This window comes from Oncorhynchus kisutch, linkage group LG18 (assembly GCF_002021735.2).
Source record: "Oncorhynchus kisutch isolate 150728-3 linkage group LG18, Okis_V2, whole genome shotgun sequence".
In the NCBI taxonomy this organism is placed as follows: Eukaryota; Metazoa; Chordata; class Actinopteri; order Salmoniformes; family Salmonidae; genus Oncorhynchus; species Oncorhynchus kisutch.
The window spans coordinates 50,841,334-50,857,391 of record NC_034191.2 but is presented as its reverse complement, the minus strand read 5'-3'; the positions used below and the strand labels follow the sequence as shown (position 1 = coordinate 50,857,391).

Below are 16,058 nucleotides of genomic sequence, written 5' to 3'. Positions count from 1 at the left end.
TTTGTGACCCAAACTGGGATTCAGCTTATCTAGACTTAGCCTGAACAGACTAAAACAAGAAAACGATATCTTATAATTAAGGAGTTCTACTGTGGCCACAATCCAGACTGACAAAGTCATCCGGTCTTGGAGCAGCTTTTCTCCCAGTTGGAGAGCAGAGCAGGCCTCACTGAATCACTGAAGTGATTTACAAGGACCTGTGAAGGACTCCACCAGACTGCACTGTAACAAGGCCCTGTGAAGGACTCTTCCAGACTGCACTGTAACAAGGCCCCGTGAAGGACTCCACCAGACTGTACTGTAACAAGGCCCCGTGAAGGACTCCACCAGACTGCACTGTAACAAGGCCCCGTGAAGGACTCCACTAGACTGTACTTTAACAAGGCCCTGTGAAGGACTCCACCAGACTGCACTGTAACAAGGCCCCGTGAAGGACTCCACCAGACTGCACTGTAACAAGGGCCCCGTGAAGGACTCCACCAGACTGCACTGTAACAAGGGCCCCGTGAAGGACTCCACCAGACTGCACTGTAACAAGGGCCCCGTGAAGGACTCCACCAGACTGCACTGTAACAAGGCCCCGTGAAGGAATCCACCAGACTGCACTGTAACAAGGGCCCCGTGAAGGACTCCACCAGACTGTATTGTAACAAGGGCCCCGTGAAGGACTCCACCAGACTGCACTGTAACAAGGGCCCCGTGAAGGACTCCACCAGACTGCACTGTAACAAGGGCCCCGTGAAGGACTCCACCAGACTGCACTGTAACAAGGGCCCTGTGAAGGACTCCACCAGACTGCACTGTAACAAGACCCTCTTTTGCTTTGGTCTTTTATATTCTCCCCCCTCTCTCTTTCTCCCCTTCTCCATCTCCCTCTCTCTTTCTATTGCTCTCTCTGTCTCTGTCCCTCCCTCTCTTTCCCTCCTTCACACCCCGCCCCATCTCTCTCTCTCTCTCTCCCTCTCTCAATTCAATTCAATTCAAGGGGCTTCATTGGCATGGGAAACATGTGTTAACATTGCCAAAGTAAGTGTGGTAGATATTATACGAAAGTGAAATAAACAATAAAAATTAACAGTAAACATTACACATACAGAAGTTTCAAAAGAATGAAGACATTACAAATGTCATATTATGTATATATACAGTGTTGTAACAATGTACAAATGGTTAAAGAACACAAGGGAAAATAAAAAAGCATAAATATGGGTTGTATTTACAATGGCGTTTGTTCTTCACTTGTTGCCCTTTTCTTGTGGCAACAGGTCACAAGTCTTGCTGCTGTGATGGCACACTGTGGTATTTCACCCAGTAGATATGGGAGTTCATCAAAATGATGGTTGTTTTCAAATTATTTGTGGATCTATGTAAACTGAGGGAAATATGTGTCTCTAATATGGTCATACATTGGGAAGGAGTTTAGGAAGTGCAGCTCAGTTTACACCTAATTTTGTGGGCAGTGTGCATATAGCCTGTCTTCTCTTGAGAGCCATGTCTGCCTACAGCGGCCTTTCTTAATAGCAAGGCTATGCTCACTGAGCCTGTACATAGTCAACGCTTTCCTTAAGTTTACTCTCTGTTTAGGGCCAAATAGCATTCTAGTTTGCTCTGTTTTTTTGTTAATTATTTCCAATGTGTCAAGTAATTATCTTTTTGTTTTCTCATGATTTGGTTGGGTCTAATTGTGCTGCTGTCCTGGGGCTCTGTGGGGTGTGTTTGTGTTTGTGAACAGAGCCCCAGGACCAGCTTGCTTAGGGGACTCTTCTCCAAGTGATGGCTTTGTTATGGAAGGTTTGGGAATCGCTTCCTTTTAGGTGGTTGTAGAATTTAACAGCTCTTTTCTGGATTTGATAATTAGTGGGTATCGGCTTAATTCCGCTCTGCATGCATTATTTGGTTTTCTACGTTGTAAACAGAGGATATTTTTGCAGAATTCTGCATGCAGAGTCTCAATTTGGTGTTTGTCCCATTTTGTGAATTCTTGGTTGGTGAGCAGGCCACAGAGCTCACAGCCATAAAGGGCAATGGGTTCTATGACTGATTCAAGTATTTTTAGACAGATCCTAATTGGTATGTTGAATTTTATGTTCCTTTTGATGGCATAGAATGCCCTTCTTGCCTTGTCTCTCAGATCGTTCACAGCTTTGTGGAAGTTACCTGTGGAGCTGATGTTTAGGCCAAGGTATGTATCGTTTTTTGTGTGCTCTAGGGTAACGGTGTCTAGATGGAATTTGAATTTGTGGTCCTGGCGACTGGACCTTTTTGGAACACCATTATTTTGCTCTTACTGAGATTTACTGTCAGGGCCCAGGTCTGGCAGAATCTGTGCAGAATATCTAGGTGTTGCTGTAGGCCCTCCTTGGTTGGTGACAGAAGCACCAGATCATCAGCAAACAGTAGACATTTGACTTCAGATTCAAGTAGGGTGAGGTCGGGTGCTGCAGACTGTTCTAGTGCCCTCGCCAATTCGTTGATATATATGTTGAAGAGGGTAGGCTGCATCCCTGTCTCACCCAACGGCCCTGTGGAAAAAAATGTGTGTGGTTTTTGCCAATTTTAACCGCAGACTTGTTGTTTGTGTACATGGATTTTATAATGTCGTATGTTTTTCCCCCAACACCACTTTCCATCAATTTGCATAACAGACCCTCATGCCAATTTTTTTTTTTTTAAATCAACGATGCATGAGAAGACTTTGCCTTTGTTTTGTTTGTTTGTTTGTCAATTAGGGTGATTATGTGGTCTGTGGTACGATAATTTGGTAAGAAGCCAATTTGCCGTTTTCTCAGTACATTGTTTTCATTTACAAGTCTGCTGTTAATGATAATGCAAAAGATTTTCCCAAGGTTGCTGTTGACGCATATCCCTCGGTAGTTGTTGGGGTCAAATTTGTCTCCAAATGATGCCAGAGCTAAGGATGATGTTAACGAGTTTAAATATAGCCAATTTAAATTTGTTGTCTGTATATTTGATCATTTCATTGAGGATACCATCGACACCACAGGCCTTTTTGGGTTGGAGGGTTTTTATTTTGTCCTGTAGTTCATTCAAGGTAATAGGAGAATCCAGTGGTTTCTGGTAGTCTTTAATAGTTGATTCTAAGATGTGTATTTGATCATGTATATGTTTTTGCAGTTTATTCTTTGTGGTCTAAGACACTGCATCTCATTGCAAGAGGCGTCACGGCAGTACCTGGTTCGAATCCAGGCTGCATCACATCCGGCTGTGATTGGGAGTCCCATAGGGTGGCGCACAATTGGCCCAGTGTCGGGGTAGGCTGTCATTGTAAATAAGAATTTGTTCTTAACCTCTCTGGGATATGTGGGACGGTAGCGTCCCACCTCGCCAACAGCCAGTGAAAGTGCAAGGCGCCAAATTCAAAACAACAAAAATCTCATAATTAAAATTCCTCAAGCATACAAGTATTTTACACCGTTTTAAATATACAATTCTCGTTAATCCAGCCACAGTGTCTGATTTCAAAAAGGCTTTACAACGAAAGCACCACAAAGGATTATGTTAGGTCACCACCAACTCACAGAAAAACACAGCCATGTTTCCAGCCAAAGGGAGGAGTCACAAAAAGCACAAATAGAGATAAAATTCATCATAGGACGTCATGTTACACAATACATGTATGTTTTGTTCGATAAAGTGCATATTTATATAAAAAAAATCTCATTTTACATTGGCGCGTTACGTTCAGTAGTTCTAAAACATACATGATTTTGCAGAGAGCCACATCAATTTACAGAAATAGTCATCATAAATGTTGATGAAAATAAAACTGTTATACATGGAATTAGAGATATACTTCTCCTTAATGCAACCGCTGTGTCAGATTTCAAAAAAACTTTATGGAAAAACAAACCATGCAATAATCTGAGTACAGCGGTCAGACAACAAAGCAGCCAAAAAGATATCCGTCATATTGTGTAGTCAACATTAGTCAGAAATAACATTATAAATATTCACTTACCTTTGATGATTTTCATCAGAATGCACTCCCAGGAATCCCAGTTCCACAATAAATGTTTGTTTTATTCGATACAGTTCATCATTTAAGTCCAAATAGCTTCTTTTGTTAGGGCGTTTGGTAAACAAATCCAAAAGCATGCGTTCAAGTCCAGCCAAACGTCGGACGAAAAGTTCAAAAAGTTCCGTTACAGCCCGTAGAAACTTGTCAAACTAAGTATAGAATCAATCTTTAGGATGTTTTTATCATAAATCTTCAATAATGTTCCAACCGGATAATTCCTATGTCTGTAGAAAAGCAATGAAATGAGAGCTAACTCTCTCGTGATCGCACGTCACGAGACGATGGCACTCTGTCAGACACCTGGCTCAATCCCCTCTCATTCAGCCCCCCTTCATAGTAGAAGCCTCAAACAAACTTCTAAAGACTGTTGACATTTAGTGGAAGCTTTAGGAAGTGCAATATGACCCCATTTACACTGTATATTGGAATGGCAAAGAGTTGAAAAACTACAAACCTCAGATTTCCCACTTCCTGGTTGGATTTTTCTCAGGTTTTCGCCTGCCATATGAGTTCTGTTATACTCACAGACATCATTCAAACAGTTTTAGAAACTTCAGAGTGTTTCACATCCAATACTACTAATATTATGCATATATTAGCATCTGTCACAGGATAGCAGGCAGTTTACTCTGGGCACCTTATTCATCTAAGATACTCAATACTGCCCCCCTGTTACCAAGAAGTTAACTGTCTTACGTAGTTAAATAAAGGTTAAATAAATAAAAATATAGAGCCAAAAAGATTGGAGAAGGTGGTTTACCCATACACCCATACATCTCCGTTTTGGATAGATAACTCTTCATTTGATGTTTGGTTAGAGTCTATTGATTCTTCAATTACATTGAGCTGATTTCTTATGTGCTGTTCCTTCTTTTTCCATAGTGTATTTATATATGGTTTTAGTGATTCACCATAGTGAAGTCGTAGGCTGAGGTTTTCTGGGTCTCTATGTCTTTGGTTGGACAGGTTTCTCAATTTCTTTCTTAGGTTTTTGCATTCTTCATCAAACCATTGACATTGTTGTTAATTTTCTGCGGTTTTCTGTTTGACATTTTTAGATTTGATAGGGAAGCTGAGAGGTCAAATATACCTTTTTGATTTTCTACTGCCAAGTTTAGACCTTCACTATTACAGTGGAACGTTTTGTCCAGGAAGTTGTCTAAAAGGGATTGAATTTGTTGTTGCCTAAACCTTTTTTTGGTAGGTTTCCACACTACATTCCTTCCATCTATAGCATTTCTAAATATTACTCAGTTCCTTTGGCTTTGATGCCTCATGATTGAGTATTGCTCTGTTCAAGTAGACTGTGATATTGTTGTGATCTGATAGGGGTGTCAGTGGGCTGACTGTGAACACTCAGAGAGACTGACTGTGAACACTACATCTCTCGCTCCCTCCCTCTCCTCAGTCAGTCAATATGGGTTGTGTTTGGCCTTACCCCTCACTGCCCTGGCACAGACAGGAAGTTGTTAGGAGGGAGCTGCTATAAAGCAGGCTGAGATCATTATGACTGCACACCTGCTCAGAGGACAGCTACTCTTTAACTGCTGCAAGCACACACACACACACACACACACACACACACACACACACACACACACACACACACACACACACACACACACACACACACACACACACACACACACACACACACACACACACACACACACACACACACACACACACACACACACACACACACACACATATCCAGGGCTGGTACAACTCCACTGTGAGTGTCTTTGATCTCTCCGGGGTCCCCTCCCCCTCTTGTTCTCTGTTCGCGGAAGAGCGTGATGAATGGTGCAGAGGTGGAATAGATGAATGGGTGAATGAACAGAGACTGACTGGAGATGTGAGGCAGATGGATGGAGCGACTTCTGGGTCTGTATGTGTGTGTCACCCTGTGGGCAGGTCATTTTGGTGTGTCTGTGCTGTACTGTGTGTGTGTGTGTGTGTGGGGGGGGGGGGGGGTCCTGCTGTAGTCCGCTGGTGTCTCTCCTTGCTGACTGTCCACTCTGCATTCAGTTGGCACCTCTCTCTCTATCACTCACCATGCCTCTGGCCTCTCATTCATCACTCTGATGGTGGTGGGATGCTGTATAGAACCAGCCAAGTGTGTGTGTGTGTGTGTGTGTGTGTGTGTGTGTGTGTGTGTGTGTGTGTGTGTGTGTGTGTGTGTGTGTGTGTGTGTGTGTGTGTGTGTGTGTGTGTGTGCGTGTTTTGAAAATATGTTATTTGCGTACAAGTGTGTGACTTTGTGATAGTGTGTTGGCACGTTGCTCCGAGAGACTTGGCAATGGGAGTGTTACAGGGGCACAAAGCCTCCTGAACCAATTCAAAAGCTTCACCCCAAGCTGTACAGTGTGGCCCTGAGGGTGAGTATGTGTGTTATCACTGAGACTCAGCCCTGCAGCAGGACAGGGGGACTGATGACACCACGCTCCATTGCCTCTGAATCAGCCAAGTGACCAAACGCTCCCATGACATTCCTCCCAAACACCCCACACCTGGCTGATCTGATCTGGGATCTGTGTTAATATACTACGCCTGCATGTCTTCTACTAGCCCCACATTTTCTAACATCTGACCTCAGATCTGTGGTTCTCTCTCCAGTTACCGCAGGATGACCAGGTCCAACAGTGTGACCACGGCGGTCCAGGCCGACCTAGACGACCCTGACTACTATCCCGCCGACGCTCCAGAGATGGCGATGCGCCACTCGGCCACCATGCCCCGCCAGTACTCCCGGGACTCCGCCACCTCCACCGTCTCCATCCAGGGCTCGGGCAACCACTACCACGCCCTGACTGTAGAGGAGTACGGCGAGGTGGGTGTCGACCCATCCATCCTGCCCCCACCCGACCCCTGGATGGACCAAGTGGAGGGCCCAATGGAGGTGGTGGAGGGGAGGGGGTCGTTGTGTCCCAGGGACGGGCGCTGGTTCCTCAAGCTGCTGCAGGCCGAGATGGAGCGCATGGAGGGCTGGTGCAGACAGATGGAGCAGGAAGAGATGGAGAACAAGCTGCCGGACGAGAGTGAGTGGTGGCTACACACCTGCACGTACAGATGTACATACAAAACAACTTCAACTCGAGAATATTCCGCTGAATATGTGGAAACTGGTGCAGAAGTTGGGTTGGGGTTCAGTAGAATCACTAACACTTCTCTGCATTTGTGCTTTTTGGTGGTGTTGGTGCATGGTGTGTGAAGGTTATATCCAGTGGTGTAAAGTACTTAAGTAAAAATACTTTAAAGTACTACTTAAGTAGTTTTTTGTGGTATCTGTACTTTACTTTACTATTTATATTTTTGCCAACTTTTACTTTTACCTCACTACATTTCTAATGAAAATAATGTACTTTTTACTCCATACATATTTAAAACCAAATACTTTTAGACTTTTACTCAAGTAGTATTTTACTGGGTGACTTTCACTTTTACTTGAGTCATTTTGTATTAAGGTATCTTTACTTTTACTCAAGTTTGATAATTGAGTATTTTTTCCACCACTGGTTATATCCATTGTTTTCCCTCTCTCTGTATCCCTACGTTTTTTCCCTCCTTCCCTCTCTATGTCTGTGTCCTCCAAATGACCCAACAGACTTAGTAGACGGAGTGAAATTGCCTGAGTACCAAATGGCACCCTATTCCCAAGATAATGCACTACTTTTGACCGAGGCCCGACAGGGCTCAGTTCAAACGTAGTGCACTACATAGGGAATAGGGTGCCATTTGGGACACGCTGGGTATTCATGGCAGCTGGCCACACTACCTGCTTGTTGCCTGCTATCCCCTCTGCCGACTTACCAGGCATAGTTATCAATAGGGAGCCAGCTGGGTCCCGCAACACATCTGTGCTGTACAGTAAAATGGCCTTTCACAGCCACGCTCAATAGTTTTCATTCTCAAACTCACTCACTGCCAGCACCATAGCTCCAGATTGACAGCCCTACAATGACACTGTCTGCATCACAAAATAACGCCCTGTTTACTTTCTTTTGACTAGGGGGAATAGGGTACTGTAGGGTTCTGGTTAAAAGTAATACTCTATAGGGAATAGGGTGCCATTTGGGGTGCATTCTCAGAATAGCCCAATGTTGTAGCCTTTGTACAACTAGAATACTACTCCTTAGATTTGTCCCTAGTGACATAAATGTTTTCTTCATTTAGACTTGTACCTCATTGGGCTAAATCAGGGTCACACACAGTGTTTCTTGGTAGTCTTAAACAAATCTACTTTGAAACAAAAGCAAGTACACACTACACACACAGTTATGGGCTTTAAAAAATGTTTTGACACTTTGAACCATTTCAGATATAGAGTTGAAATGCATTACATTTTGAGTTTGCATCCCAATAGTATATGTATATACTGAACAAAAATGTAAACGCAACATGTAAGGTGATGATACCATGTTGCGTTTACGAGTTGAAATAAAAGATCCCAGAAATGCGCAGTTTTCTAAAAATGTTGTGCACAAATTTCTTTACATCCGTATCGAGTGAGCATTTCTCCTTTGACAATATAATCCATCCACCTGACAGGTGTGGCATGTCAAGAGCTGATTAAACAGCATGATCATTACACAATCGCACCTTGTGCTGGGGCAATAAACCACACAGAACGCACTGCAACTGCCTCTGCAATACAATTCTACAAGCCACATCCGGCTTCTTCACCTGCGGGATTGTCTGAGACCAGCCACCAGACAGCTGATGAAACTGTGGGTTTGCACAACCGAAGAATTTCTGCACAAACTGCCAGAAACCATCTAAGGAAAGCTCATCTGTATTTATCGTCCTCACCAGGGTCTTGACCTTGACGTAACCGACTTCAGTGGGCAAATGTTCACCTTCGATGGCCATTGGCAAACTGGAGAATTGTGATCTTCACAGATGAATCCCGGGTTTCAACTTTACCGGGCAGATAGCAGATAGCGTGTATTTCATCAACGTTGTGAACAGAGTGCCCCATGGTGGCGGTGGGGTTAGGGTATGGACAGGAATAAGCTAAGCATAACGAACACGATTGCATTTTATCAATGGCAATTTGAATGCACAGAGATACAGTGACGAGATCCTGAGGCCCATTGTCGTGCCATTCATCTTCCGCCATCAACTCATGTTTCAGCATGATAATGCACAGCCCCATTTTGCAAGAATCTGTACACAATTCCTGAAAACTGAAAATCTCCCAGTTCTGGCCTGCATACTCACCAGACATGTCACCCATTGAGCATGTTTGGGATGCTCTGGATCAACGTGTAAGACAATGTCTTCCATTTCCCACCAATATCCAGCAACTTTGCACATCCATTGAAGAGGAGTGGGACAACATTCCACAGGCCAACATCAACAGCCTGATCAGCCTGATCAACTCTATGTGAAGGAGATCGTGTCGTGCCGCCTAGAAGCATATAGTGGTCACACCAGATACAGACTTTTTTCAGATTTTTCTGTTTTCTGATCCATGCCCCTGTAACAGTATAACTTTAGACCATCCCCTTTCAAAAAAACAAAACAACAGTCACCCACGAAGCATCGTTACCCATCGCTCCACAAAAAGTCGCGGCAAGGGGAACAACTACTTCAAGGTCTCAGAGCAAGTGACGTCACCGATTGAAACGCTATTTAGCGCGCACCACCGCTAACTAAGCTAGCCGTTTCACATCCGTCACACAAGATATCTGTGACCAACAGATGGATATCTGTATTCCCAGTCATGTGGAATCCATAGATTAGAGCGTAACAAATGTATTTAAATTGACTGATTTCCTTATATCTGTAACTCAGCAAAATCTTTGAAATTGTTGCATGTTGCGTTTATATTTTTGTTCAGTGTGCACCACAGAAGACTGAAATATAACAAAAAAGTACAGAAAATAATGAAAAATGTTGATTAATTACGAAATTATGAGAAATAATAATAACATTCCACCCATGAGGCCATTAGAGGGCGCTTTGGTAATTTGACTGCAGGAAAGGTCTACGGCTAATGCATTATTTCTGATGGGGAGAACACAGCGTTATGTGAGGGTGGTGAACTTTGGCACGTCTGCTGATCAGCCCTTGTGTAGGGATTCTGCAGTGAATTTCCTCCCTCTGACATGTAAGTCGAGGTTGTGTATTGAGACGGTAGGCTGGTTCAGAAGTCCCCCACTCTCAAAGCATGGTGGGGGCGTTGTTTATTTGATGTGTAGGATAAACACTCCCCCTTTCATCTAAATTCACAGCTTAGGTTCCCAGTTCCCACTCTCCACATATTTATAGCCTTGCAATCATCAAAGACAAAGTCTGTGTGACTCCAAGGTTATTTAACTTAAGATTGATGTCTGACTGTCTGTGTGACGTGTGTGTGTGTGTGTGTGTGTGTGTGTGTGTGTGTGTGTGTGTGTGTGTGTGTGTGTGTGTGTGTGTGTGACTTTCCGCAGTCCTGGGGAAGATCCGCAGTGCAGTAGGCAGCGCCCAGCTGCTCATGTCTCAGAAGTTCCAGCAGTTTCGGGAGCTGTGTGAGGAGAACCTGGTATGTAATACACATACACACCAATCTTAAATCACTCTACTGCGTCAGCAGGCCCTTCATTGCCAACTGTCACATAATGAGATGATCTATACAAGCTCATAATTGACCCTCAGTGTCAAACAAAACACTGCTATGGTTGCAAATTCTAAATAGGATTCTAGTCGAGCACCACTCACAGCATACTGACCTTGAAGTGTGGAGATACAAGGTGAAATAGTCCCAGACCAGTATGCTGATGACATACGGATGGGGAAATGAGAGTGGTACAACCCTGTCCTGACTGAGTGTGTGTGTGTTTGTGTGTGTGTGTGTGTGTCTGTGTGGGTGCGTACATGTGTGTGTGTGTGTGTGGGTGCGTACATGCGTGTGTGTCTGTGTGGGTGCGCGCGCGTGCGTGTGTGTGTGTGTATGTGTGTGTGTGTGTGTGTGTGGGTGCGTACATGCGTGTGTGTGTGTTTGTGTGTGTGTGGGTGCGCGCGCGTGCGTGCGCGCGTGTGTGTGTGTATGTGTGTGTGTGTGTGTGTGGGTGCGTACATGCGTGTGTGTGTGTTTGTGTCTGTGTGGGTGCGCGCGCATGTGTGTGTGTCTGTCAGAACCCCAATGCCAACCCCAGGCCCATCTCCCAGGATCTGGCTGGTTTCTGGGACATGCTGCAGCTGTCCATCGAAAACATCAGCCTAAAGTTTGATGAGCTGCACCAACTCAAAGCCAACAACTGGAGAGCCCCGGACCCCCCCGTGATAAAGGTACCACTCAATGTAGTAGACCCTATAGGCCAGATCCACCTTAAAGGGATAGTTCCCCCAAATTACAAAATGCAATATTGTTTATAATGTAAGCAATGTTGTAATTGGGTGACCTATCCCTTTAAGTCTGGACGTAATCCAATACAATGGAATGGTGTTTTTGTCCTGGATGCTTCTACTTTCATTGTTGCTGAATATCATTAACATACGTAGATTTTAGTTCAATGTAGCATAAGGTGTTGTAATGCATGTAAAAGGATTGTTATAATGTTGTGTGATAACCTGCCTGACGTGACTGCATGTCTGCTGTGTTTTTTTTGTTGTTTTGTTTTGTTGTTGACAGTGAGCTGGATTGTTGAGAAGTCACTCTTCCTGCCATGCACCGTCGGGCCTCGCTGACCTTGCTGGCCACTCTTACCCCACGCACACCCCACGCCTACCTTCTGCCTGCGTACTCTCACAAAATGGCCACAGCCGTCACCGCCCACATGAAAAAATACAACAGTTTACTATAGAATACCACAGTACTTACTGTAGAAATCTGTAGTAAACTGTAGTATACTGTAGAATACTATATTACACACTGTAGTATCCCTTGATCATGTGTAGTACTTACTATAGAATGTTGTAGTATACTGTAGAATACTAGAGTAAATACTACAGTATTATCCACACAAAAAAAACACTGTAGTAAATACTACCGTAATATATGCAAAAACTCTATATTCCTCAAAAACTGTAAAATATAGTAAATACTACGGTATTTAATGTACATATACACTGCCCATTCGCCTCCCCTAATATTGCAATTTATGCCACCCACAAGTGAGAAACCTACATACCAAGTATAGACCATATATTTTATTCCCTACAAGTTATAGAAAAGAGCAGAGGTTCTGAATTATCCATTCAGATCCCAGTCCTACCTACCTAGAGGTTATGGGAATTTGCTCTTTTTGTAATTCTCAAGGAGATTTCCTGAAGGAGAAAGTCTCCACTTCTATATTAAAGAAAACTATACTAAATACTACAGAAATGTCTGCAAAAACACTACAGTAAATACTACAGTATACTACAATCTGCAAAAACACTACATGAATTACTCTTTTATTTTCCTGCTGTAGTAAATACTACAGTATACTACAGTAAAGTCAGCAAAAACACTACAGCAAATACAATGGTATTTATAGTATGCTATAGTTTTTTTTCATGTGGGCACCAACCGTAACCTCACTCTCGTGAACCCTGTTGCATGCTCTCACACCATGCAAGCTACAACAAACTGCTGATGTCATGTCAGTCATGCATTCTTTAACCTCCACACAAAATGGCTGCCGTTGTGCCCCTACTGCCAGAGGCACAGAAGATGGCCTCTAACTGTAGTTGTTTGTCCTCCCCCGTCCATCCAGGAGAGACGGTTCGCCCCTCCAGTGCCAAAGAAGCCCCACAGGGGCCATCCTCCCCTGGCCAGGGACCGTTCTCTGGAGAGCTCCGTTAGACAGCGGCTGGAGGCTCGCAAACGTCTGCTGGCCGCCAAGCGGGCCCTCGCGGTCCGACAGAGCTCTGTCACCGAGAGCACAGCAGACAGTATTGAGATCTACATCCCCGAGGCCCAGACCAGACTATGAGACACACACAGATAGAGACAGAGACCCTCCCCCACACACACACACACACACACACACACGCACCTACAATGGTGCACGCAAACACCCACACAGGCACACACAGCACTGAATGGCGAGGGTAGGGTGCTTGTAATATAATCACATCTTTATTTACTTCAACAAAAGAGCGGGGACGGTCACAGCTCTATAGTTGAGTGAGAATACTGTATATTTATGAATTTTTATCCTCTCCATTTGATCCTCTCCGTTGAACTTTCAGCTTTGACGTAGCTCCCCCCCCCCCACTCCCAGCGATGTTTCTTCTTGTGATGTCAACTCTTCTTACCGATATTCCACCAACCAAGTGACCTGTTGTCACCCAAACAACAGGTATAGCAGTACCACAGCATTGAGGCATAATGTATCATGTTTCTGATTCATTGGAACAGAAGGAAAGTTACTGAGGGAGGGGTAGTGTACTAGTGGGTCTAGACGGAGTGCTGTCAGGGCACACTAGCTAATCCTGTTGGGTGTCAGAAAGCCTGAGACAGCAACTGTGTCCCACATGACACCCTACTTCTTAAATAGAGCACTGTTTTTGTGCACTACCTAGTGCACAAAAACAATAACTACCTAGGGAGTTATTTGAGACACAGCCAACCTCTCTACTCTGGTGACCGTGGGTGAGGCTGCTACTGTGACTCACAGCACGATAACAGCAGACAATAGGGAAACTCAGTCTCTTTCCCCCTGTGGGATACTACTGTCACGGGGTTCACAACACACACTCACACACACACACACACACACACACACACGCACACACACACACACATACGCATGCACGTACACTCATTTGAGGTAACTTACCTAAACCTGTTTGAATTGTTAGGGAGAACACCTGAGACGTGTCTAAAACCTTCTGGAGACATACGAGACATCGACAGAATGTAGCAGCGACCATTGAAACTGTTTTAAATGTTTCAATTAGGATTCAATCCTAACTTCGATTTAGTAATATTTTCACTTAGTCATGCATTGATGTCAATGGAAGACTAAGTAAACTTAAGTAAAACTTAGGATTCGCCCCTTATTATTGAAATCCAGGGAACAGCAGCTCTACATGACTTGGCAATGAAATCACACACGTAAGCATTTTAGTGAGTCACCATATTTTAAAAACAATAAAATGCAAAGAAAAAGGGTATACACTAATGGTTTGATACAATGATTTTAGTCCAACACCTATGAACACCTAGATGTTCTATTAGAGCAACACACATTTATCACACACTATTTTGTTATTGTACTTCCAGAGTACTCTGAGAGACTTTGCGCAGTAGCTGAATCAACACAGTCCGAAGTTGTTCAACGTAGAAAATAATATCAATGTGCAAAAATGACTTTCATTTGTAAAATCCAAACCTTTTATAAAATGGGATTTGGATGAGAGGTGTAGCTTGGGATTCATAGTATTTACCAATAATCAATACAGGTCTTTGTAGAGTAAAAAAATCGAATGAATAAATCAACTCTGTCGGACAATGACACTATTCCTCCTTTTCTCCAAAAGCAGTCTTTCCTGTTACAGGAGCAGTGGCATGATTCTGCTGTACTCTCCTATGTCTGAACTTTATAGGGGTTATAGGTCAAAGGGTCACGTCCGTCTGTCTACCCTCAGATGTGGTAGGATTCTAGAGTTGACAATGCCAGTCCTGCCTGGTAGTCAGGTATGGAGTTAGGTGGGCTCATGGCAAGCTCTCAGAGAGAGGTCAGTGCAATGAAATCAGGGTCTGCCAGAATAAAAATGGTGATTGACAGTTTAGCAGACTCTCTTATCCAGAGCGACTTACAGGAGGATTTAGGGTTAGGTGCCTTGCTCAAGGGCAGATAAACAGATTTTCCACGTAGTCGGCTTGGGGATTCAAACCAGCAACCATTGGGTTACTGGCCAAGCGTTATTAACCGCTAAGCTACCTGCTGCCCCGTTTAGTGTGCGAGTGGGTGCGTGCGTGTGAGTGTGCGTGCCTGTGTCTTTGAGTGCAGGTGTATGTGTGTATCTAATGTGTATGTGAGTATATGGGGTTTACCTGCTTGTTTCTGAAGTGCTTCCTATTTTTCAAAGTCCAAACGGGTCTTTCTTTTCACTATGGATGTGTCCTAAATGATACCCCATTCCCTATATAATGCAATACGTTTGACCCTTGGCCCATAGAGCTCTGGTCAAAAGTAGTGCACTATGTAGGGAATGGGGTACCATTTTGGCCTCTGATTAACGTAGCAGAATCGACATACTGTTAGTCCGTACCTAAACAAGCCCTGCCTATCATTTTCAACGGAACGATATATGCCTGCACGTATAAAGAACATACGACTGACTACATAATACGCATGCCGACATGAGCTAATTGAAATGTCTTCATGTCATTCTTTTCCTTTTGAACTTATTTCATTCTGTTTATCATATTGTGCTGATAATACAATGTGTCCTTAAGTTTAAAAAAAGAGTCGCCTACTGCCGATGTTCCTTTACTTTAAGGGTATCTTTAAATGTAAAGTGTTACTAATGTTCTACATGACAAGATATTTTGTTATTCTATCAAACGACAGTGGGAATTATTTTCTCCGCATCCAAACTGACACGCAACGCAACCACTTGAAAGTGATATAAAAATAATACAAAGTGTTTAATGGTGTTTTATGTCCACTGTTTATTTATTAATCCCCAGAATCATTATCATTATTATTATGCACTGACAAGGCCCTTATGCTGTGTTTTATGATTCTCCTTCTTATATGGTTTTCTCTTTGGGATGAAAGACACCTTTTATTCTGTGTCAGTAATCAGCCTTAATTTATATTGTGATAGTCAAGCACAAATCAGCCTCAGGGGAAGAAGAATAAAGCACGTGTGATTGTCTCTCTCTCTCTCTGTGTGTGTGTGTGTGTGTGTGTGTGTGTGTGTGTGTGTGTGTGTGTGTGTGTGTGTGTGTGTGTGTGTGTGTGTGTGTGTGTGTGTGTGTGTGTGTGTGTGTGTGTGTGTGTGTGTGTGTGTGCGTGTGCGTGCATGCGTGCGTGCATGCGTGGGATTGTGTGTGTGTGTGTGGGATTGTGTGTAACCCATGAAAAGGCTTTGT

General features: G+C 43.7%; 1 protein-coding gene across 1 annotated transcript in view; it reads left to right on the top strand.

Moving 5' to 3' along the window:
• Positions 1–15,841, top strand: part of LOC109908767 (disks large-associated protein 1-like) — a 156,199-nt gene extending 140,358 nt beyond the window's left edge. Inside the window, exons 9-12 of the mRNA XM_031796294.1 lie at positions 6,659–7,080; positions 10,477–10,568; positions 11,162–11,314; positions 12,724–15,841. Coding sequence (XP_031652154.1) covers positions 6,659–7,080; positions 10,477–10,568; positions 11,162–11,314; positions 12,724–12,942 — 886 coding nt within the window. The 3' untranslated portion in view covers positions 12,943–15,841. The remainder of the gene's footprint in view (positions 1–6,658; positions 7,081–10,476; positions 10,569–11,161; positions 11,315–12,723) is intronic.
• Positions 15,842–16,058: the final 217 nt, after the last annotated feature.